Genomic DNA, 24539 nt, shown 5'->3' with positions numbered 1-24539 from the left:
TTAACATTATACGTGGACCTCATTCATTACAGTTCATTATTAAAATTGAGAATATGTTACTGATATATTCTTTAGTACAAACCATTTAAACCCCAAATAGCTTGTCTCAGATGTACTTTTTCTGTACTACACAGCAATTTGAAAACAGAACCCCATGTTCTTATTCCCTGCCACTCCAATACAGACACTTTGGCCATGTTACAGCAAATATAATTTATTGGCAGAAAAACGAATTCTTCCATAAAAGCGCAATTATGTCAAAATAAATAGTTGATTTACTCTTTTTTTAAAGGCAGACAAGTTTAAAATTCATTATGCAGAATAATCATGTACAGTAGCAGTCAATAGGTGGAAAAGTAAAACTTCAATGACACACTCACATCATAGGAACCAATGGATTCATTTACATTTTAGTCATTTAGCAGACACTCTTATCCAGAGTGACTTACAGCAGTGAATGCATACATTTCATTTCATACATTTTTTTCCGTACTGGTCCCCCGTGGGAATCGAACCCACAACCCTGGCGTTGCAAACACCATGCTCTACCAACTGAGCCACACAGGATTCATGAGTGTAAATGAACTACTAAGTATATTGAAAGGGTTTAATGAGAGGGCCTTTGAAGTTGGAGTATAGCATTACACATGCTGTGCCTTTCCCTGTGTTAGTAAATAACAACTCTATGATTTGTTTGGTAGTAGATAGACCGGAATGTTTGGTTTGAGAGTAGACATGGCACTAAATCATGTACATGTCACGGATGCCTCTGGAACTTTCATCACGCACACCTGTCCCGTATTCTCACTGATTAGTATTTGTATATATGTGCCCTTTGGTTTCCATGGTCTTATCGATAATTGTTCCAATGTCCGTTGGTGCGTGTGAGTACCTGTGCTGTGTATTTTGGGCTTTCATGTCCTTGTGGATTGCACAGATGATTACGGGTCTCATCCTGTGTGTTAATCATTGTGCGCGTGTGTATTTATTTGAGGTACTCCTCGTTCTTTTGTTTTGGGTTTCTACCCTGTGTGTTTTGTTACGTGTTTGTTTGGTCTTTGTCCTCGTGCCCTTAACACGGCACGCCGTAAATTAGGGCTTAATAAAACCCAGTATTACACATTCCTGCGTCTGTCTCCTGAATCTCTTCATGCCAACGTGACAGTACAGTACATTTGACATTAAATAAACAATTCTTAAGCATACAGACACTTCTATTTTTGCTTCAAAATACATAATGACTCAAACATAGGTGAATTCTCAAAAAACAAATATGATTGGAACCACAATAAACCAGAATAAAGCTGGCAATCATACAGATGATCATAGTCATCATCTCATGGTAAGTCAAGCCTGCTTTCTCACACATTGTACGTTAATTTAATAATTTAAACATACAAAAAATAGTAATATATGTTATTGATAATAAGTTTGAGGTACAAGCATCATTGTAGAAAATGTCCCAAATAATAAATACAGCTTCATTATTAAAGCTAAAGGAGTAGTGCAGTGTTTAATAACTTCCCATTACCTGGTTGGGACTATGTTGTCCACAAACAACAAGACAGCTCGTTCTATGATAGATGTGTCTGGTACTGAACCTTTCAATTTACAGAGAAGATAGTCAGAAATAATAAGTAATATAGTATCTTTAATTCCTATATTATTATTGGTGTTTTTGTAATCAAATAGCCATAGGGAAAATATTCATAAAAATAATTCCTGAATGTACATCCTGTACACTCAAAAAAGATAACCAGAGAAACAAAGCAACTGTGAGAGCCATCTATTGCTAATAAACAAAACAAACATAGGATCAATCCTTTACACATACTGCACACAGGGTTTTTTCATTTCCCTTTTATGATATCTAACAGTACAAACGGTAAATGCAAATGACCAGGGCAATGGTACCCACGTCACCCTGAGAGATGGTGTTCCTCTATGTTGCTATTCTGCTAAACCATGGGATGCATGCTAATGATTTTCCCAATTTGTGGTATAATAGGCCTCCAGTTACCTCAACAGTATGTATGGGAACTGAAAATAGCAGTAAGAGAAACTATCTTTAAGGGGTCTTAAAATTCAAAATCAAACATCTAAAATGATCCTTGGTATGACCATCTTAAAACAATTCCATGTGTTAGTTTAGTAGGGTGGCCCATGGGTGGTCTTAGTTGGCCCCCCAAGCTAATTTCTTATTTTTATTATTTTCTTCATTGGTGGACATAAAAGACTGGAAAAACACCAGGAAATCAGCTCCAAGTAATTTCACTTTAAGAAATCTGTTCCCAAGTATTCCCACACATAATAGAGACACATGATTGTATACAGATGTAAGCAAGGTTTGAAATGATTGTGTTTTAGTCAAACATTATATCTGTTTGGGCTTCTTGCGGCCCGTGGCTGAATCTAGTTGATCCCCGCTCTAGAGGGTTAATGGCACATTATGTATGTAGCTGTATATTTTCTGTCTATACAAATATTCACTATCCATCATGATCTGATGATCTATTATGACATTTACTATTAGTTGAGTACAAATTATAAAACAGATGAACACCCAATGAATTGATAATGGCTAAAGGGTTAACTGACATTTTAGTTTGTTCAAGGATCTGTAAGGCCTAATAAAGGATAAAGTATTAGAATAAAAGTTTTGTTGGCACATAGACAAAGAGAAGGTTGTGGGGCTTCATTGACCATGTCTGAACAGGCCTGGTCGCCCTGACTGACCCCAACTGGTCCAGATGATTGACAGGGAGGCGTGTTCAGTTCCTTCGAACGTCTGAGTAGATGGTGGATGCAGCATCGGGGGCAGGCTTAAGGACAGGCTTTTTCACCTGGGGATGCTGGGATTGGTGGGCTTCGTAGGTGGGCGGTTTGGCAGGCTGACCAGGCCGGTTGTTGACTCGGACCTGAGCATACTCTGTGGAGGAAGTACCCAGGTTCCCCAGCTGAACTGACCCACCGTCCCTCTTCTGGAATTGCGTGATGTCTGCATAGTTCAGCTCCTAGGAGGAGAGAGGAGAGACATGTCCTAGTGAAGTCCTGACCATGACCTGACAAGAAAACAAAAATATTGCCTGACATCTAGAGCTATAAGCACCAGAGCGGTGGAAAATTACAAACAGAGTTAGTTCAGTCAACTTGCTTTTGGTTATTTCGTGTACAAATTCTTGAGGGCAGGGAGCTTGTTACATCATCTCAAACTGTGTGGTCGTTACTAGCCTTGTATGCCAGGAGTGAAGGTGTGTCACAAAGCTAGTGAACCAGTTACCAGACTAGTTCATTATGAACAGGTTGGCGTGTTTCTATTGTTATCTTTAAAGAGGTCAGTGTTGTTGATTACAAAGACAGTTCCACATATCTTTCTTATTTCTTTCGGTTGAGTTTCAGGGAGAATAAATTGTAGCCAAATGGACACATTAGTACTCGTGGCACATGACAGAAATACATTTGTCTTAACTGAGTGGCCGAGGAAACCGTTGTATCTATTTTAAATACTTCACAATAAAAGGTGTGTAAGCTCAATAAAATATTATCTTCCTGGAGCAAAGTCCCTCAGCCTTACAGTAAACAGTCCACGCATACTGCCCCTGCCTGGAAGTGTACTCATCACAATAATGACATGAGGTTATAAACCTGGTCAAAGGCCAGACTGTTGCTTTTTTTTATTATTAAAAAAATAGAAAATCTAGGGGTGGATCAGCTTAATATTGTGGAAAGATTGTTTCTTCCTTCAATGTAATTGTTTGCATCATTTCCAATCCCCCATATATTTTTGGGGTAAATATATATATATCCATATACATACACGTACATACACATATGCATACATATACACAAATATACATACACATACCTATATAGATATACATACTTTTTTTAGAATATACCTTTATTATTCCCCTAAACTAATAAACAATAAAACTTAGGCTTCTATCTTCAGTTTATACATCTTATACACATTTTACAGACACAATCTATTTTACAATAGTTATATTTTGTTTGTTTTAGTCCTTACTCTATTTCTGATGTCCAACCAGTTTGATTTCTATTTGTAACTATGCTATTTCACAAAATGTCGAAACATATATACATTTTACAGACCCTGTATGTTTCACATTGGTTATCTTGTTATTAGTCCCACCCTTCAGCTCCAGTCAACCCCTGCCATCTATATCTTAACACCATCCATTTTGGATTTCTATTTGCCATATATTTTTCACCTGTGCTGTGATGCTTCACAAAAGTACTGAACCTTTCTATTCTCATAGCTTCTACAGATCGTAAATTACAAATATTTTTTCTTACTAAAATAATTATTATATTATTGATTGATTGACTATTGCTTTTCAAATCACCCAGTATTGCTATCAGCAGCGTTAGTTCTAGGCAAATATTGCAATTCTTCAGCCATTCCTGGACCTGTGACCAAAATCAAGCTACATATGGACAATACCAAAATAAATGATCTAATGACTCTGCCTCCTCACAGCAAAATCTGCAGAGCTGGGAAGATTGTATCCGCCATATATATAACATTCTATTGGTTGCAAGAATTTTGTATAGTAATTTAAATTGAAAAATTCGAAGTTTTGAACCCTGCATTGTTTTGCGTATCAATTCATAAACCATGCGCCATGGAATGGGTACATCGGAAATCTCTTCCCAACTATTTTGCAATTTATATGGCACAGATGTCAGTTTTTGGTCCTTAAATGAAATTGTTATACGTTTTTATTTATCACACTTTACTTTAACCATTTATGTTCTTTAATGCAGGGCCGACATACAAGTTCCTTACTTTTTTCCCCTTCTACTTGCCTCTTCCATTTTTGTGGTAATGCTGCAATTAATTGGTTGTAGAGCAGACATTTCCATGTCTGTGTTAGCTGTATGTGTGACATAACTCCACCAGTCCTATTTATATCATTCACAAAAATTATACATTTTTTAAACATTTCTTCCAGGAATACGTTTTTTTTATATCAATTAGTATATTTGAGTTTAACCACAATATTTGTTGTATTATTTGTTCTGTCTTTTCAGGTGGATTAAACTGAAATTGCAACCAACTTTCTAAAGCTTGTTTAAAAAATAATGATATTTGGGAGATTATTTCCTTTTCAAACAACCAAAAGTGAGCAGTTGTAATCTGAATAAAGGGAAAAAGGCCATTCTTGAACATAGGATGAGACATTCCTACCAATTTACTAGAGAACAAGTTTGGATTTAAGTATAACTTTTGTATGACTGATGCCTTTAGTGAGAGGTCTAATGCTTTAATATTTAATAATTTCTGCCCTCCGAATTCATGTTCATTATATAAATAGGCCTTTTTAATTTTGTCTGGCTTGCCATTCCAAATAAAATTGAATATTTTTTGTTCATATAATTTAAAAAGCAGGTGTAGGCAAAACCATAAGCAAATAGGTAAACTGTGATATGATTAAAGAGTTTATCAGGGTGATTTTTCCACAAATAGACAGGTATTTTCCTTTCCATGGTAGCAAGATCTTATCTATTTTTGCTAACTTTCTATAAACATTTATTGGAGTGAGATCATTTCTTTCTTTTGGGATTTGTATACCGAGTATGTCCACACCTCCTTCAGACCATTTAATTGGTAAATTACACGGTAATGTAAAATTAGCATTTTTTTGTGATCCAATACGTAATATCATAATAATATCACTTATCATAATTTGGTTTTAATCCAGAGAGGATAGCAAAAGTATCTAGATCCTCTATGAGGCCGTGGAGAGATTCTAATTGTGGTTTTAAAAGAAAACATGAATCATCAGCGTACAATGACACCTTAGATTTTAAACCACAGATTTCTAATCCCTAAATATTATTGTTGGATCTAATTTTAACAGCTAACATTTCGATGGCAATAATAAATAGATATGCCGATTTTGGACAACCTTGTTTTACTCCTCTAGATAGTTTAAAACTTTCTGAGATGTAGCCATTATTTACTATTTTACACCTAGGGTTACTATACATAACTTTAACCCATTTTATAAAAGATTCCCCAAAATTGAAATTTTCTAGGCATTTAGATATAAACTCCAGTTGTACTTTATCAAAAGCCTTTTCAAAATCAGATATGAAAACCAGGCCTGATGTCCCCGATATATCATAGTACTCTACTGTTTCCAGTACTTGTCTTATATTATCTCCAATGTATCGTCCATGTAAAAAACCTGTCTGATTAGGATGAATAATATCTGACAATACTTTTTTAATTGTAACTGCCAAGCATTTTGCTAGGAATTTTGCATCACAACACTGAAGTGTAAGAGGCCTCCACTATTTTAAATGGACTGGATCTTTATATACACCACTTGGGTCCTGTTTCAGTAATAATGATATCAGACCTTCTTGTTGCGTGTCTGATAATCTACCATTTATATAGGAGTGGTTAAAACATGCTAATAATGATCCTCTGAGAATATCAAAAAAAGTTTCTTATACTTCCACTGGTATGCCATCCAGCCCTGGAGTTTTTCCAGCCTTAATAAAGGCTTTAATTGCATCAAGAAGTTCCTCCTCTGTAATTTGGACTTCACATGAGTCTTTCTGTGCAGATGTTAATTTTACATTATTATTAGGGAAAAAATCCATACAATTAGCTTCAGTTAGTGGAGATGGAGACTGAAACAAAAACATATTCTTAAAGTTAGCGAGGGAAATATAAGTCTCCAGCTTCAGCAATTTTTGCAATTCGTTCCAGTCATTGGCAGCAGAGAACTGGAAGGAAAGGCGGCCAAAGGAGGTGTTGGCATTGGGGATGACCAGTGAGATATACCTGCTGGAGCGCGTGTTACGGGTGGGTGTTGTTATCGTGACCAGTGAGCTGAGATAAGGCGGCGCTTTACCTAGCAAAGACTTATAGATGACCTGGAGCCAGTGGGTCTGGCGACGAATATGTATTTGTAGTTGTCCACATAATCTAAGTCAGAACCATCGAGAGTAGTGATGCTAGTCGGGCGGGCGGGTGCGGGCAGCGATCGGTTGGAGAGCATGCATTTAGTTTTACTTGCATTTAAGAGCAGTTGGAGGCCACGGAAGGAGTGTTGTATGGCATTGAAGCTCGTTTGGAGGTTTGTTAACACAGTGTCCAAAGAAGGGCCAGATGTATACAGAATGGTGTCGTCTGCTTAGAGGTGGATCAGGGAATCACCCGCAGCAAGAGCGACATCGTTGATATATACAGATAAAAGAGTCATTACAGTATTCTCTTCAGTCTTACACAACGCTGATATTTACTATTCTGATCAGGATCTCTGATAGCCAGACAAGCTATAATACAGTACAGGTAGCTCAATGTGCAGCTCTTCTACTCAAAATGGCAGAATCAAAGGAATATAAGCAGGCCAGTCGCTTATCTGTGCACCTGCAGTATGTCAATATTGTCAATAATGGATGTAGTATACACTGGTATTACATATTAGCCTGCATCCATTTCAGATAAACAAATGTACTATGGAAGCTATGAAAACAGAAATACATGACAGTTAAATGCATGACATGACAGTTCGTAGTACCTGGTTTCCTCCTGGTCCCCGTCCATTAGCAGAGCTTTTACCTGCTGAGATGACACACAAACAGCAGTTAGAGATGGGACTGTAGTTTACAGTATATAGGCTTCACAATCCTGAAGCAGCGATCAACTTTGATTGTCTATACACACACCTTCATTGAAAGTATTGCCTTAGATTACAGGCATGAAGCTTCACATTAGCAGGTCATCGTTAGTTTATATTTTGTGTGTCTGTGTAGAAAGTTATGGTGAACAGGACCCGAGAAATTGCTTGCCCACGTAGACAGAGGAGATTAAGTATTTAGAGAGCTGGGAACAGACCAACTGGGCACAGACGTCAATTCAACATATATTCCATGTTGGTTCAACGTAATTTCATTGAAATGATGTGGAAACAACGTTGTGTGTGTAGACATATGGAGATCCATTTACTACTAGTGGTAGTAGACAGAGCAGAAGTGGATGGAGATCAGAAGGTCATTAAGTGGGCATATACATTATTTACTAAATCAATGAATGTATGTGAGACACAGAGCTCATACTTACTGTTGCCAACACTCATTTCAATGGAGGATTCCTTCTTGAAGAAACTAATGTAAGTTAGGAAACAGTCAGTATTTTGGGGAAATTATTATTGTTATTTGCAGAGACACATTTAGGCCCAATTTAGATGAGACAAGTGCGTTATGAACTGCCAACAAATTCAGTACAATTATATTTGTTCATAACAACCACTGACAAAAAGCCCTGCCAGCCAAATACAAGGAGGGTCAATATGATTATAAACTCATTTTACTGTTAAGCTGTTAGGGCTAGGGGGCAGTATTGACACGGCTGGATAAAAAACATACCCGATTTAATCTGGTTACCACTCCTACCCAGTAACTAGAATATGCATATACTTATTACATATGGATAGAAAACACCCTAAAGTTTCTAAAACTGTTTGAATGGTGTCTGTGAGTATAACAGAACTCAAATGGCAGGTCAAAACCTGAGAGATTCCTTTACAGGAAGTGGCCTGTCTGACCATTTCTTGAACTTCTTTTCCATCTCTATCTTTTACTAAGGATCTCTGCTCTAACGTGACACTTCCAACGTCGTCCATAGGCGCTCAGAGCCCGGGAAAAAACAGAATGTCGTCATCCCAGCCCCAGGCTGAAACACATTATCGCCTTTCTCAAGTGGCCGATCAAGGGACTCTGGGCTTAGGCGCGTGACCCGACCGCCCCCGCCTTTGTGATTTTTTTCCTCTGTTTGCCGAAAAGGAGATTCCCTGTCGGAATATTATCGCTTTCTCACGAGAAAAATGGCGTAAAAATTTATTTTAAACAGCGGTTGACATGCTTCGAAGTACGGTAATGGAATATTTAGAATTTTTTGGTCACGAATTGCGCCATGCGCACGACCCTTCTTTACCATTTCGGATAGTGTCTGGAACGCACGAACAAAACGCCGCTATTCGGATATAACGATGGATTATTTTGGACCAAACCAACATTTGTTATTGAAGTAGCAGTCCTGGGAGTGCATTCTGACGAAGACAACAAAAGGTAATCAAACTTTTATAATAGTAAATATGATTATGGTGAGTGCTAAACTTGCCGTGTGTCTAAATAGCTAGCCTGTGATGCCTGGGCTATGTACTTAGAATATTGCAAAATGTGCTTTCACCAAAAAGCTATTTTAAAATCGGACATATCGAGTGCATAGAGGAGGTCTGTATCTATAATTCTTAAAATAATTGTTATGCTTTTTGTGAACGTTTATCGTGAGTAATCTAGTAAAATGTTAGCGAATTCCCCGGAAGTTTGCGGGGGGTATGCTAGTTCTGAACGTCACATGCTAATGTAAAAAGCTGTTTTTTGATATAAATATGAACTTGATTGAACAAAACATGCATGTATTGTATAACATAATGTCCTAGGGTTGTCATCTGATGAAGATCATCAAAGGTGAGTGCTGCACTTAGCTGTCTTCTGGGTTTTGGTGACATTATATGCTAGCTTGAAAAATGGGTGTCTGATTATTTCTGGCTTGGTACTCTGCTGACATAATCTAATGTTTTGCTTTCGTTGTAAAGCCTTTTTGAAATCGGACAGTGTGGTTAGATTAACGAGAGTCTTGTCTTTAAATAGCTGTAAAATAGTCATATGTTTGAGAAATTGAAGTAATAGGATTTTTAAGGTTTTGAAAATCGCGCCACAGGCTTCAAGTGGCTGTTACGTAGGTGGGACGAATTCGTCCCGCCTAGCCCATAGAGGTAAACTACAGTATACTCTATATATCTCGTCTTCACGCGGCGGCACAATACTTTGGTTGTTATCCGTTTATAATGACGTATAGGAAATGGTCAACTGCCCTTCAATTGACATTTCCACAGCCTTCACACATTGTTTATTACTATTTATTTTGAAACCCTCTCTTATTATAAGTCATGATTGGATATCTGATTCCAGAATTGTGTGTTTGGTTACTTGAAAAGCCATACCTTGGAGTTAAAACACAGAGACAACTTATGATAGGGCTCTATCACACTAAATGGTCTCTAAACAAATGGTGACAACTTAGGAATTCATAATTGACTACCCAACTTTAGAAATCTCTCTCCATGGCCTCCAACCTTATAAGTTCCATGAGTTAAAGTTTGTTAGGAATCTTTTTTAGTTTCAGTTATTGGTCAGAGAGACACATAAACCTGAGGGTCAAAGGGCAGGGAGATATGTCACAAAGCTAATACTTTTTAAACTGAATACAGTTGTGATTTCCCTCTGTGGGTTGTGACTAGTAAACCATTAACCACATAGAAAATTGCAGTGTCATTTAGAATTGATTCTCTTTCAGATACTATTGGGCCTGTGTTGTTTTTCAATGCGCATGTATACTACTGTTATACTCTGTTTCAAAAATGTTCCTCACTATCCACCTCAGATTCGACCCTTAGGTTAGTTACCAAATGCTTTATGCAATAGACCAACTGATTTACAGGTGGGTGATACTACAGAGAATTGAGCAACAAACAAATGAGACTTCATTGGTTTACTGTCCTGTATCTTAAAGAACTTTAAGTATTTGGTTGTCTGACAAATCAGCATTGAGCTATGAAAGCTATTTCAAAGCTAACTCAATCAATTTAAGACAAAGATGCCATACAGAGCAAGGATATGTGGGACAGATAGTAAGAATTCACAGACCCACAATTCAGGCTGTTGGTGTGGGAGACAGTAAGTGATATACTTCAGTGAAATGGATTCCACAATAAAACCTTTTCATGCGAAAAGTTGATATATAACGTCATTCTTTATTTATTACTAAATAAAATAATCTGATTTCAAACTGTCTCATTTCAGAATGAAAAGTGATCTTACAACAAAATGTATTTTTTTTTACTCACCCTTTTTTCTTCATGAAGTAGACTGCAACACCAACTGCCACTCCCACAACCAGCAATACTCCAATCACAATCCCAGCAATGGCACCAGCAGACAGACCTGGAGTTAGAGAGCCCTCCGCTGCAGAGACCAGAGAGACAGCCATACAGAGCTGAGAGAAAGGCTACACACAGTGAACAAGCAGTCCTGCACATTACAGTGCATCTAGGTGACAATGACAACACAACAAACACAACTAAAGGCATGAAATGCTAAACTAATACAAATGAATCATCTTGCATCAAGTTTTCTAAATGGAACATTCTCACACAGCATATCAGCAGCAGATATCGAAATATATATCACTATGCAGGTTACATATTTACATACCTGTAGCCACATAGCCAACTGTATGTGATGCAAGTTGGAGATCCATAATTATCAACTATGTTCATATTGTCTTTAAAACTTCTACTAACTTTACCTTTTACTGACAGTTTATGGACCACAGATGTTTTAATTCCAATGACATCATTTGTTGCTGTACAGTTGTAATTCCCACTGTCAGAGTATTCACTCTTCTCTTTAGTGAACTCAGGTGAATGTCCTGGTATCTCTGTCTCATTGTGCATCCAGATGTAACTAGCAGGCGGGTTGGAGTCAGCAGAGCAGGTCAATGTAAACTTCTGTCCTACTTCTATTTCAGTTGGACCCTTGATTTCCATACCATCAGGTCCATCTGTAACACAGAGATCACCAGTTCCAATGAGAGGTAGCCATGTGTTTGTTAGTTGGTAATCAGTTTGAAGTTACACACTCAAACTGTTATATAAACTCAGCAAAAAAATAAATGTCCCTTTTTCAGGACCCTGTCTTTCAAAGATAACTTCACAGATCTTCATTGTAAAGGGTTTAAACACTGTTTCCCATGATTGTTCAATGACCCATAAACAATTAATGAACATGCACCTGTGGAACGATCGTTAAGACACTAACAGCTTACAGACGGTAGGCAATTAAGTTCACAGTTATGAAAACTTAGGACACTAAAGAGGCTCATCTGTCTTAGGCTCATCTGTGTGAACGTGCCTTAGGCATTCTGCAAGGAGGCATGAGGACTGCAGATGTGGCCAGGACAATAAGTTGCAATGTCCGTACTGTGAGACGCCTAAGACAGCTCTACAGGCAGGACGGACAGCTGATCATCCTCGCAGTGGCAGACCATGTGTAACAACACCTGCACAGGATCGCTACATCCGAACATCACACTTACAGGACAGGTAAAAGATGGCAAAAACAACTGCCCGAGATACACCAGGAACGGACAATCCCTCCATCAGTGCTCAGAGTGTCCGCAATAGGCTTAGAGAGGCTGGACTGAGGGCTTGTAGACCTGTTGTAAGGCAGGTCCTCACCAGACATCACCGGCAACAATGTCTCCTATGGGCACATCCCCACCGTCGCTGGGCCAGACAGGACTGGCAAAAAGTGCTCTTCACTGATGAGTCGCGGTTATGTCTGACCGGGGGTGATGGTCGGATTCGCGTTAATCGTCAAAGGAATGAGCGTTACACTGAGGCCTGTACTCTGGAGCGGGATCGATTTGGAGGTGGAGGGTCCGTCATGGTCTGGGGCGGTGTGTCACAGCATTATCGGACTGAGCTTGTTGTCATAGCAGGCAATCTCAACGCTGTGCTTTACAGGGAAGACATCCTCCTCCCTCATGTGGTACCCATCCTGCAGGCTCATCCTGACATGATCCTCCAGCATGACAATGCCAACAGCCATACTGCTCGTTCTGTGCGTGATTTCCTGCAAGACAGGAATGTCAGTGTTCTGCAATTGCCAGCGAAGAGCCCGGATCTCAATCCCATTAAGCATGTCTGGGACGTGTTGGATCAGAGGGTGAGGGCTAGGGCAATTCCCCCAGAAATGTCCGGGAACTTGCAGGTGCCTTGGTGGAAAAGTGGGGTAACATCTCACAACAAGAACTGGCAAATCTGGTGTGGTCCATGAGGAGGAAATGCACTGCAGTACTTAACGCAGCTGGTGGCCACACCAGATACTGACTGTTACTTTTGATTTTGACCCCCCCTTTGTTCAGAGACACATTATTCCATTTCTGTTAGTCACATGTCTGTGGAACTTGTAGAGTTTATGTCTCAGTTGTTGAATCTTGTTATGTTCATACAAATAATTACACATGTCAAGTTCGCTGAAAATAAACGCAGTTTATAAACACCGTTTATATCCAATTACTCTGTAATGTCTTGCATATCCAGCATTCACACTGTGTCTGTCACATTTTAATGCAAAAAAACCTGTTTAAACACAGTAATTGTAACCCCAGGCTTATAGCAGAGCAGGCCTACTTACAGTTTACAATGAGACCGTGTTTAGCATCAGCGATGCTGAATGGGTTGCTGAGTCTACACAGGTATTCTCCACTGTCTGTTCTCTTCACAGGGTTTATGGACAGCACTCTCTTATCCTCAGAGATGATTAGGTTGCCACCAGCAGACAGAAGCTGACCATCCTTCATCCACTCTCTGGTGATGATGGAGCCAGAAGCATCACAGGTTAAGGAGACAGAACTGCCCTCGAGGATTGGAGGGTTTTGGGAAGTTGTAATGATAGCGCCAGATATTAGTTCTGTGAAAGATAATGGTCATATGAATCAGATAGGTTGGTATGATAATACAGATTTTAGTTTAGATTATAATGTAGATAATATATTATCTTGTCAAACAGTAACAGTTTCCTGCAGACATGATGAACACACGTGATATGAACAATGACATGCAACACTGTAAAGTTTGTGTATGATAAAGAAAGTAGGCCTGCACATGGTACAGTATCTGACAAATGTGAATAAATGATAGGATCTGATCCTTTTTTACAATTTTCGCCTAAAATGACATACCCAAATCTAACTGCCTGTAGCTCAGGCATTGAAGCAAGGATATGCATATTCTTAATACCATTTGAAAGGAAACACTTTGAAGTTTGTGGAAATGTGAAATGAATGTTGGAGAGTATAACACATTAGATCTAGTAAAAGAAAATACAAAGAAAAAACAACTGTTTTTGTATTTTTTTTGTACCATCATCTTTGAAATGCAAGAGAAAGGCCATAATGTAATTTTGGCCACTAGATGGCAGCAGTGTATGGGAAAAGTTTTAGACCGATCCAATGAACCATTGTATTTCTGTTCAAAATGTATCAAAACTGCCCAAATGTGCCTAGTTTGTTTATTAATAACTTTTCAAGTTCATAACTGTGCACTCTCCTCAAACAATAGCATGGTATTATTTCACTGTAATACCCACTGTAAATTGGACAGTGCAGTTCGATTAACAAGAATTTAAGCTTTCTGCCAATATCAGATATGTCTATGTCCCGGGAAATGTTCTTGTTACTTACAACCTCATGCTAATCGCATTAGCCTACGTTAGCTCAACCGTCCTGTGGGGAACCCACTGATCCTGAAGAAGTTTAAGGCTAAAAGTGCAATGCGGAAGAGCTGTCAAAGCTATACCAAGATCTCTTTCATTCTGCCCATACAGGGCCTATAGAAGAACTACACCCCCTTGTACTTTTTCCATCTAAAAATGAATTATGATTTTTTACAGAAATATCATAATTGGATTAGTCTCCAACCCCCGAGTTAACACTTGGTGGATGCAGCATTGGCAGCCATTGCAGCTGTGAATCATTTTCATTAAGATTCTACCAGCGAGACAATATTCTTTATGCCAAATACACACCAGAATGGCTTTCCAAGAGGTGTTGAGTGTTTCTGAGTGCTCTAGTCTCCGTCCTGACTTAAATCTGCTTCAAAATCAGAGACAAGGTTTGAATATTGCTGTCCATCTATGATTCCCAACCAAATGTAATGAGCTTGAGCAATTCTGAAAAAAAACGATAGATATATGTTGTCCTAAGAGTTGTGCAAAGTTGGTAGAATCTTAATGAAAATTATTCACAGCTGTAATGGTTGTCAAAGGTGCTTTGACGAAGTGGTGGGGTGGAGACTTATCCAATTATGATATTTCCTTTTTTTCGTTTTTCTTTTAAAACGTTTCTATAAAGAGTGGACTAGGTTGTGTAGATCTGTAGGATGTATTTTTATGTGAAAAAAGTTCAAGGAGGTGTAGATTTCTATAGGCACTGTATATGTTCATCCTTCTCAGTATTTGGACACTATTCAGGCCATTGAATGGTAACAAAGGGATGATCATGTTTTTTTTTTTTTTCCTAACAGCATGACAGAGCATTGACCAGCTACAACATGCAATGCTCCTATAGAAAATGTTCACAACCACAGCAACCAACACTGCATGGAATAACCCATAACAGCATTCAGTACAGTATCAGTTAATAGTCCAATGTCATCTGCTTTGTCTCATGTGCCACTCAGAGCTCTCATCCAAAGTGTTGATCACCCAGTCTCTGTTAGAAGGGACTTCTCTGCTACATACAGGAGAAGGTTTCCCATCCAAACACTTTTACAAAATGGAAGGAAAAGGAAAAGGTGTACTCAAACACCTTGGATAGGCCTTGAGCACAAACCTCAACTTGACAACAAATAACATGGAATAACCCCTGTACAGTATACAGTACAGTACCAGCTAATAGTCCAACGCTATGTGCTTTGTCTCACACGCTACTCAGAGAGCTCTATTGTCATATGTCGTAGACACTGTCTCTGTTGAAAGGGACAATCTTCTCTTCTACACACAAGAAGGCTACCCATCCAAATGTTTGTATAAAATGGAAGGAAAAGGAAAAATGTGTACTCAAGCACCTTGACTCCCTAAGAACCAGTCTGTCTCTCTCATCCCATGACTCTCTCCATCACCTCTCTACCACTTACCCAGCACAGTGATGTCAGTGGGCTCAGAGGTCTGGTACCTCAGGGTTCTGGTGTTATGGGCCCAGCAGCTGTAGCTACCACTCTGACTGGCCTGAATGTTCTCCAGACTGAGTTCTGGTCCCTTATTGGACAGCAGTGTTCCATTCAGAGCCCACTGAAACTTGGCAGGAGGACTGGACTTAGCTGAGCAGGACAAATTGAGGTTTGATCCTGTTTCATAATGTACATCTGATGGGATCACCTTCATTGCTGTGTTTTCTGGACCATCTGCAATGAATGATCCATGTTTAACACCAGCATTAATGAAGGCAATTCAACCAAAAGGGATGTACAGTAGTGCTCTAGAGTATTGATACCATGTTGAAATGACCCACCTAACAAATGTCAACACAAAATGCATTTATCTTGTTTAGGTTTTACATTACCATTAATCAGACACCCAAAACATACAGTAGGCGGGCCTGATTAGGTAGAAATGAAAGCCACAGAAAGATAACAATGTGCCAAAGCATGATAAATTAACGACATAATACCAGAATATAGTGGATTATTAATATGAGTCTTGTTATTTCAAAAAATATTACGTTTACAGTATCAGACAGGCACTGCAGGAAGCGCTATGAAGATGACCATATGAATTGTGAAAGGTAAACAAAGGTTACATAAATGGCTTTGTCCACATGCAGTGAACTAAGAAGAGTTAGACAGGCAGGTTAGAGACTCACAGCTGATAGTGAGGGTTAGATTCTGTCTGTTGATGTCACTGCTGACAGGGTTGGACACAATACAGCTGAACGGTCCCTGGTCATACCGGGTCACTCTGACTATGGTGAAAGTGCTGTTGCCATCACCAAACTGAACTCCATCCCCGGCTGTGACCTCAGAGCTGGCATTCAGCCAGCGGTAAGAGAGGGAGGTGCCAGAGGAGGAGCAAGACAGACTGACAGAGTTGTTGAACTCTACTAATATGTCAGTGTTGTTCAGCGTTATTGTCACGTTGGCGACTGGCTCTGTGGGTTAAAACACAAAAACAATTGTATCTTTCCTTAGTAGACTATTTACAGTAATCTAAACCATACATTACACTTGGCTTGGCTTCAGTAAGACACATTTCCATCAACACAGCAGATTAGAACACCTAAAAATACCTGTAAGTGTCATTCAGAAGAGCTCAACAGTGGTATTAATAACAAATAGATTTGGAACCAGCAGGACCTAACTGCTCCATACCTCAAACAAATTTGCAACAAAGCAGTTATCATAACTTGGGAACCAAGTACGCCATCACAAGCTGACCATATACATTTCTGAGAAGTACATTAATGAATGTAAATGTAACAGATTTGGCCTTTTTCAACACCATCATACACAAGTATTATACAACGCATAGTAATATACAACATTGGGAATGGGAAGAGATGGACAGAAGTAATGGTTCACACTGAGTGAAATCATTGAATTTGAGAAACACCTACTAATGCAAAAGTAGGAGCAAAGAGTAGCCTAATCAACGTATCCGCCATATATATGTCTGAGATTTGGCAACAGGAAATGTGCTTTTTACTTCAAACCCATTTACTAAATATCGTCTGTCAGTGTTATGGTATAGTAGTATGGTATAGGTAAGGCTTTGTAATGTTTCTGCAGTCCAGCCTTACAGTGATGTATTTGGACTGATGATGTGAAACCTCAAGCTAGAACATGGAAGGGAAAGTATTGACTGATAAAAGTAGAATACAAAACATCTTACCATACACTTCCAGTTTGGTGTTTTCCTCCACTGATACTGCTGCAGTTGTTATAATGGTCACTGTGTATTGTCCACTGTCAGTCAGAACAAGATTCATGAGCTCCACGGATCCTGACAATCTGTCCAGATTGATTCTGTCTCTGTATCCATCTTCAGGCTTGAAAGTGTCAGAACTGCTGACATAGTTGAACATAGGTGTACTATTAACTCTCATTTGTAATGTTAGAAATGGCTGGTCTGATGCTCTGTTAAATGTCACATTCCCTCCAACCTTCCCAAGTAGGAGCCCGTCTGGTAACACACCTGCTCCATAACAAGACCCTAGGGAGGCAAGAACAGGTTTGAGTAACAATATGTGAGTTACATACACATATTTCCAAAGAACATGAAATGCATAGGTCGAGTTGAATGGGCCAAAATTGGCAGTGTTTCTTCTCACCAGGTTACATTCTAAACAGGCTGATTGAGCTGAATTTACCATAATTTAATTTCCATTCCATGAAATAGGGCACACAGTCAACAATGACAACACACATTTATAATTTCATGGGGCAGAAAAAGTCATTCAAATGACTCCCTCTTACCTATAACAGCCAGTAAATAAAGATAACATATACGGGGAGAATCCATTCGAAGCATCCGTCTGTAGGACATCCTGCATGTGCAGCAGCAGCCTGTGTGTGAGCAGAATTTAGTTCCAGTAGAACACACCCAGTTGTAGAGTACGAAGTCCTCCCACCTTCAAAATGGTTAAACCATTGACTGATATTACCTATTAGATTCACATACAACTTGATGAAACATCTCAAGGTAGTTATTATTATTGGTGAAATAGAATCAGAAATTGCCTGGTGATGGTTAAAGAAGCTTTACAAACAAATGTAGGTAACACTACATTACAGTAAGGATCCTTAAAACGGTGTAACTATTCATGTAGTGTAATACGTATTGTAATTACTCATTATTACAGTGAGTTACAATTTACAGCAGTAAACTTAACCCTAATCCCTAAACATAACCTATAGGCCTAACCATAACCCTAAATAGGCTACAATGTAAGTTCAGTGTATAATTATAGGAACAATTACAAGATTATAAGGGCACTGTACTGTAAAATGTATTTGTGTAACCATTAAAGAGTAGATAGCTATTTATACAAAGAAAAATGACACAGTCAACAGTAATGTGACATAAAAGTAGAGGGGGATCTGTCAGGAGGCACTGGCTGTTGTCAATTAAAAATACATGAAGCAATACTGACTTCTGATGGTGGTGGTGTAATATGTTCATCTAGGTTAGTTACACTCCCCTACATATTTATGTGGACAGTGAAGCTAAAACTTTTCATTTGGGTCTTTACTCCAGCATTTTGGATTTGAGTTCAAATGTTTTATATGAGGCGACAGTAAGCTACCGAATGCCACCTTTTATTTGACATTGTTTTCATACATACCTGTTTTACCGTTTAGAAATGAAAGCACTTTATGTATGTAAATCCCCCATTTGATGATGTCAGTATTTGGACAAATTCAAAAATTTAGTCAAACGTTTAGTATTTAATACCATATTGCTAGCACGCAATGACTACATCAAGCTTGTGACTTCACAAACTTGTTGGATGCATTTGCAGTTTGTTTTGGTTGTGTTTTGGATTATGTTGTGCCCAATAGAAATGAATGGTAAATAATGTATTCTGTCATTTTTGATTAATTTTTATTGTAAATAAGAATAGAATAGGTTTCTAAATACTTCTACATTAATGTAGCTACTATCATGATTACGGATAATCATCAGTGAGAAAAATACAGATGCACAGACAAAGATCATGCCCTCAAAATATGCTAACCTCCGCCCATTACCAATAACTGGGGAGGTTAGCGTTTTTTCAGGGGGGAATGATATTTATGCCTCTGGAACTTTCTCACTCGTCATTATTCACGATTCATTCATGAATATCCGTATTCATGGTAGCATCCACATTAATGTTGAAGTCTTCAGAAACATATTCTATTGTTATAAAACAATGATATCAAAAGTATAGTTTTAACCATGTTTTGAGTGTTTGTTTACATTTACTTTGTTTATAAACAATGGAGTAAAGCAAGCTTATATTTTGGGTTCTGATGGGGTATGACAGTTGAACTAAGCTCATGAGGCATTTGTAAGTTCTATTCTGCAGATTGCTCCTTTTAAGAGGGACAATTGAAAATTGACAATTGAAGGAGAAGTAAGCAGAGAAAAGTGCAATGGACATAAATAAATTGTTGTTCAGCTGTGGATCTCTTTTAGAGTTCCCTTTATTACAAAAAATAAACATTTTCAGTATTCCATTTTCACAAATGTTCAACTTCAAAGTCACTAATGCACAGTTTCTTTCCCATGCTATGATGCCTGATATTAATGACATTTCTATAAGTATTTGTCAATAATGTATATTTTATATACATTATACTGTATGTAATGTACTGGATGTATATTATATTATTGTATGTATAATATGTCACAGTCAACAGAAGGTATTAATTAATGAAACTAATATAGCACAGAAATTGGGGGGAGAAATCTGTCAGGAGGCAACGGCCATCATCAATTAAAAATAAATTAAACAATATTGGCTCCTGATGGTGGTGTTCAGTTATAGGATATTTAGTCCCTCCTACTGAGGAAGCATCTCAAACTAACCTATTTTCTATCTAAAGCAGCGGAGGCTGCTGAGGGGAAGACGCTCATAATAATGGCTGGAATAGAGTCAATGAAGTGGTATCAACCACATGAAAATCACGTGTTTGATGTGTTTGATACCATTCTATTGACTCCATTCCAGACATTATTATGAGCCGTCCTCCCCTCAGCAGCCTCTACTGATCTAAAGGTACAATCTTCTATTTCGACAGCCTAAACCTGACACTGTTTGATGGGGCTGGGGAAATATAATCACTTTCAAATTCAGGGTTGGAAAAGTTGTGTTTTAACAATGATGGATTATCAAACTGTTATGTCAAACATCTCAACACCAAAGTCCAGTATTGTTATTTATGATCAGCATAGTATTATACCAGTAGAGGGTAACACTGTATGACAGGGGAAATCCTGTGCAGCTTCCTTATTGAAGTGTCATTGGAGTTTGGTTATGTGTTCCGTTGTGCTGCAGTATCACTTATGAAGACATTTTATCTACATTTTATTTAAGATTTTGATCACAATGCAAGGAGTCTGGTATGACTGAATACTAAAGGTGAAACGGTACGGGTCCACGGTGCAAGGTTCGGTACGCACTGCGAACCGAACAATACATTAATCATATATTATAGCTAGGAAAATGTATATATATATATATGTCATTGTAAAAAAAAGTATTATTGCATAAACCAGTGGCATATATATTAACATGGGTAAAATATCCACATAGTAATAAAGTTGTCTCGTAGCTGTATGCAGCTCCGTTCATTAGTTATTTCACTCCAGAGAGAACAGAGCTGAGAGACCGTCGTAGCAGCAATTAGCTTATGAAGGAATTAGCAGTTAGCTAAATGCAAAGGAGCAACATGGCAAGCATTGGCGAGCCAGGACTCGAAGATTCCCCAGTGTCATTCAGGTCTGCCGTCTGGGAACATTTTGGTATCCTTGTAAACTATAACGGGGATTGCCAAAGAGTGGTGTATAAAACCTCTACAACATGTAGGCTCTGTTCATTGTTGATAGCCTATTCCAGTGGCAATGAGAGTAACATGACTACTCATTTGCGCCGACATCACCCCAAAGTGCCAATCGGTGGGACTAGGTGAAAAAACGAAGCGGCAACCAATCGGCAACCACTTACTCCCCACAGCCTTCAGGCAACAATATGCGGCTGACTACGGTAGGGTTAAAGAAATCAACGCCGCGATAGCAAAATTAATAGCGGCAGATATGAGACCCTTCTCTGTGGTAGAGAATGCGCGGTTCAGAAACGCTTAAAGTGGTCGAGCCGCTATTCCTTCCCGTACACATTTTGCCCAGACATTAATACCTGCTGTCGTAACGTTGTATTGATTAATGTGACGACTGCTGTTCATCAAATGATTAACTGTTTATAATTATGTGATTAAATGGACCAGGTAATTATTAACTCATTAACCTGGGGCACTGTGGGAAAGTTTTGACATTACTGAGTTTCTATTTCCCAAATGAACTCAAAGAATATCAGAAGATCGATTGTCCAACAGTCGCTAATTAATTCATTTCCTCTACAGTTTCATTCTGAATGTCGCATAATCTGGGAATCTGCACAAACCCGAGTTTGTGCGTACCACACCAATTGAGTTGATTATTTATTTACTAACAAACTAAATGTCACGGCTGTCGAAAGGAGCGGACCAAAGTGCAGCGTGGTTGTAGTTCCACATTTTATTTAATCCGTGAAACTTTGCAATACATAAGTAACTGAAATGACAAAACAACAAACCGTGACGCAGAGAGAAACAAACACTACTCAAAATATAATAACCCACAAAACCCAGGAAGAAAAACCCCTACTTAAATATGATCTCCAATTAGAGACAACGAGGACCAGCTGCCTCCAGTTGGAGATCAACCCAAAAAACAACAACATAGAAATAGAAAAACTAGAACTTAAACATAGAAATATAAAACATAGAAAAACACAAAACACCCCCTGTCACGCCCTGACCTACTCTACCATAGAAAATAACCTCTTACTATGGTCAGGACGTGACAGTAACCCCCCCCCCAAAGGTGCAGACTCCGAATGCTCTTAAACAAAAAACAAACAAAAACAAAAGGAAGGGTAGGGTGGGCAACTCCTGTTTGTCGTGGCTCAAATTCAGTCCACATAACCTTAACCTCCAGCAGAGGAGGCAGCTCCGGTTCGGGGCGTAATCCCCGCTCAACCTGCTGATCCTTCTGCTTTATTACCACCGGACCGTGGATCGTCGTCGAAAGAACCGGACTGTAGATCATTGCTGGAGGTTCTGGGCTGAAGACTCTGGGCTGCAGGCCGCCACTGGAGGTTCTGGGCTGCAGGCCGCCGCTGAAGACTCTGGGCTGCAGGCCACCGCTGAAGACTCTGGGCTGCAGGCCACCGCTGAAGACTCTGGGCTGCAGGCCGCCGCTGAAGACTCTGGGCTGCAGGCCGTCTCAGGAGGTTCCGGGCTGCAGGCAGTCTCAGGAGGTTCCGGGCTGCAGGCCGTCTCAGGAGGTTCCAGGCTGCAGGCCGTCTCAGGAGGTTCCGGGCTGCAGGCCGTCTCAGGAGGTTCCGGGCTGCAGGCCGTCTCAGGAGGTTCCGGGCTGCAGGCCGTCTCAGGAGGTTCCGGGCTGCAGGCCGTCTGAGGAGGCTCTGGACTGGGGAGCGTCGCTGGAGGCTCTGGACTGGGGAGTGTCGCTGGAGGCTCCAGACTGGGGATGCGCATTGGAGGTCTGATGCGTATTGGAGGTCTGATGCGTGGGACTGGCATAGGTGGCGCCAGACTGGTAACACGCACCTCAGGTCGAGTGCAGGGAGGAGGCAAAGGACGTACTGGGCTGTGGAGGCCTGATGCGTGGGACTGGTACAGGTGGCACCGGGCTGATGACACGCACCTAAGGGCGAGTGCGGAGAGGAGGCACAGGACGTAATGGGCTGTGGAAGCGCACTGGAAGGAGAGTGTGAGGAGCAGGTACAGGACGTTCTGGGCTGTGGAGGCGCACCGGAGGTCTGATGCGTGGGACCGATACAGGTGGCACCGGGCTGATGACACGCACCTCAGGGCGAGTGCGGAGAGGAGGCACAGGGTATACAGGGCCGTGGAGGCACACTGGAGATCTGGAGCTTATGGCTGGCACAACCCGTCCTGGCTGGATAACCACCGTAGCCCGACAAGCGCGAGGCGTTGTGACAGGTTGCACAGGTTTGTGTTGGCGAACTGGGGATACCGTGCGTAGAGCTGGCGCAGGATAACCTAGGCCGAGAAGACGCACCGGAGAGCAGGAACGCTGAGCAGGCATACTCCTTCCTGGCTGAATGCCAACTCTAGCATGGCACTGTGAGGAGCTTGCACTGAGTGCACCGAGCTGTAGCTGCGCACTGGCGACACAGTGCGTATCTCAGCATAACATGGTGCTTGCTCGATCACTCGCTCCCCACAGTAAGCACGGGGAGTTGGCTCAGGTCTCCAACCTGACTCTGCCAATCTCCCCATGTGCCCCCCCCCACAAATTTTTTGGGGGGCTGTCTCTCGCACAAAATGGGGATTTCAAAAGAGAGAGAAAGAGAGAGTGCACGAGAGAAATGGTACACTTGGGTACATTTGTAAGCTATGCTTAGTTTAACCTTAACCTTGCCCCGAACTGCCGCTCTTATGGGTCAGAATATAATATGTAATTACGTGTTGAAGGTCTCTGATGGGGTGTTTCTTCGTGGACCGGGTTCCGACTTCTCCTCTGATGGCGACACTCCTGTGGTTACCGGGTGTAACTCTCTGATTGTCCACACGATGTCAGTGTCCTTTCTCTTAGTGGTCTGTTTCCTCGCCCTTGTTCTGAAAAGGGGTCTTCTGAGGACGGCTAATCAGCCGTGTAGATGGTTCCAGCGTGTGAATGAAAACAGTGTAGACACACGATTCCTTGGAGATTGGTAACTCGGTGGTCCTGCTTGAATTCACCCTCTTGGACACAGCTATTCATGCATAGCATAGATTGTTAAAAGGTTCCTTTGTCTTCAACCTTGTGTTATGTTTTGGGGTTGCTGACTACTCAGACCTTGGCTGCAGCGCAGGGTCACCTAGACTGATGTGTCAATTCTTAACTCACATGTTTTATACCATCGGGTCAGAAATAGGTGTTTCCACCTTTAGGGCAAGTTCTCTGGGCGTAACTAGTTACGAGGCAAGGTCTGGATTTTACTCAGATCCAATTTAGACAACCAACTTCACATTTCATCTTTACAAAAACATTCTATTTGATCTGGACATTTTCCACACAACGTACAGTATGCAAACATCAAGTACATA

The 24539-nt window shown here is 40.1% G+C and overlaps 1 protein-coding gene across 1 annotated transcript; it reads right to left on the bottom strand.

The window, feature by feature from the left end:
* Positions 1–194: 194 nt before the first annotated feature.
* On the bottom strand, positions 195–24097 carry LOC106578688 (carcinoembryonic antigen-related cell adhesion molecule 5). The gene is made up of 11 exons (XM_045700661.1): positions 23916–24097; positions 18138–18292; positions 17554–17874; positions 16529–16813; positions 15804–16070; positions 13303–13578; positions 11411–11665; positions 10950–11067; positions 8102–8145; positions 7560–7603; positions 195–3014 (listed from the first exon to the last, which is right to left on the bottom strand). The coding sequence occupies exons 2-11, from the start codon at positions 18205–18207 to the stop codon at positions 2772–2774; spliced, it is 1923 nt and encodes a 640-aa protein (XP_045556617.1). The 5' UTR covers positions 18208–18292; positions 23916–24097; the 3' UTR covers positions 195–2771.
* Between the last annotated feature and the right edge of the window lie 442 nt (positions 24098–24539).

The sequence above is a fragment of the Salmo salar genome, chromosome ssa02 (genome assembly GCF_905237065.1).
Source record: "Salmo salar chromosome ssa02, Ssal_v3.1, whole genome shotgun sequence".
NCBI classification, from domain to species: domain Eukaryota; kingdom Metazoa; phylum Chordata; class Actinopteri; order Salmoniformes; family Salmonidae; genus Salmo; species Salmo salar.
The sequence above is the reverse complement of the archived record's forward strand: the minus strand, read 5'-3'. Positions and strand labels throughout refer to the sequence as shown.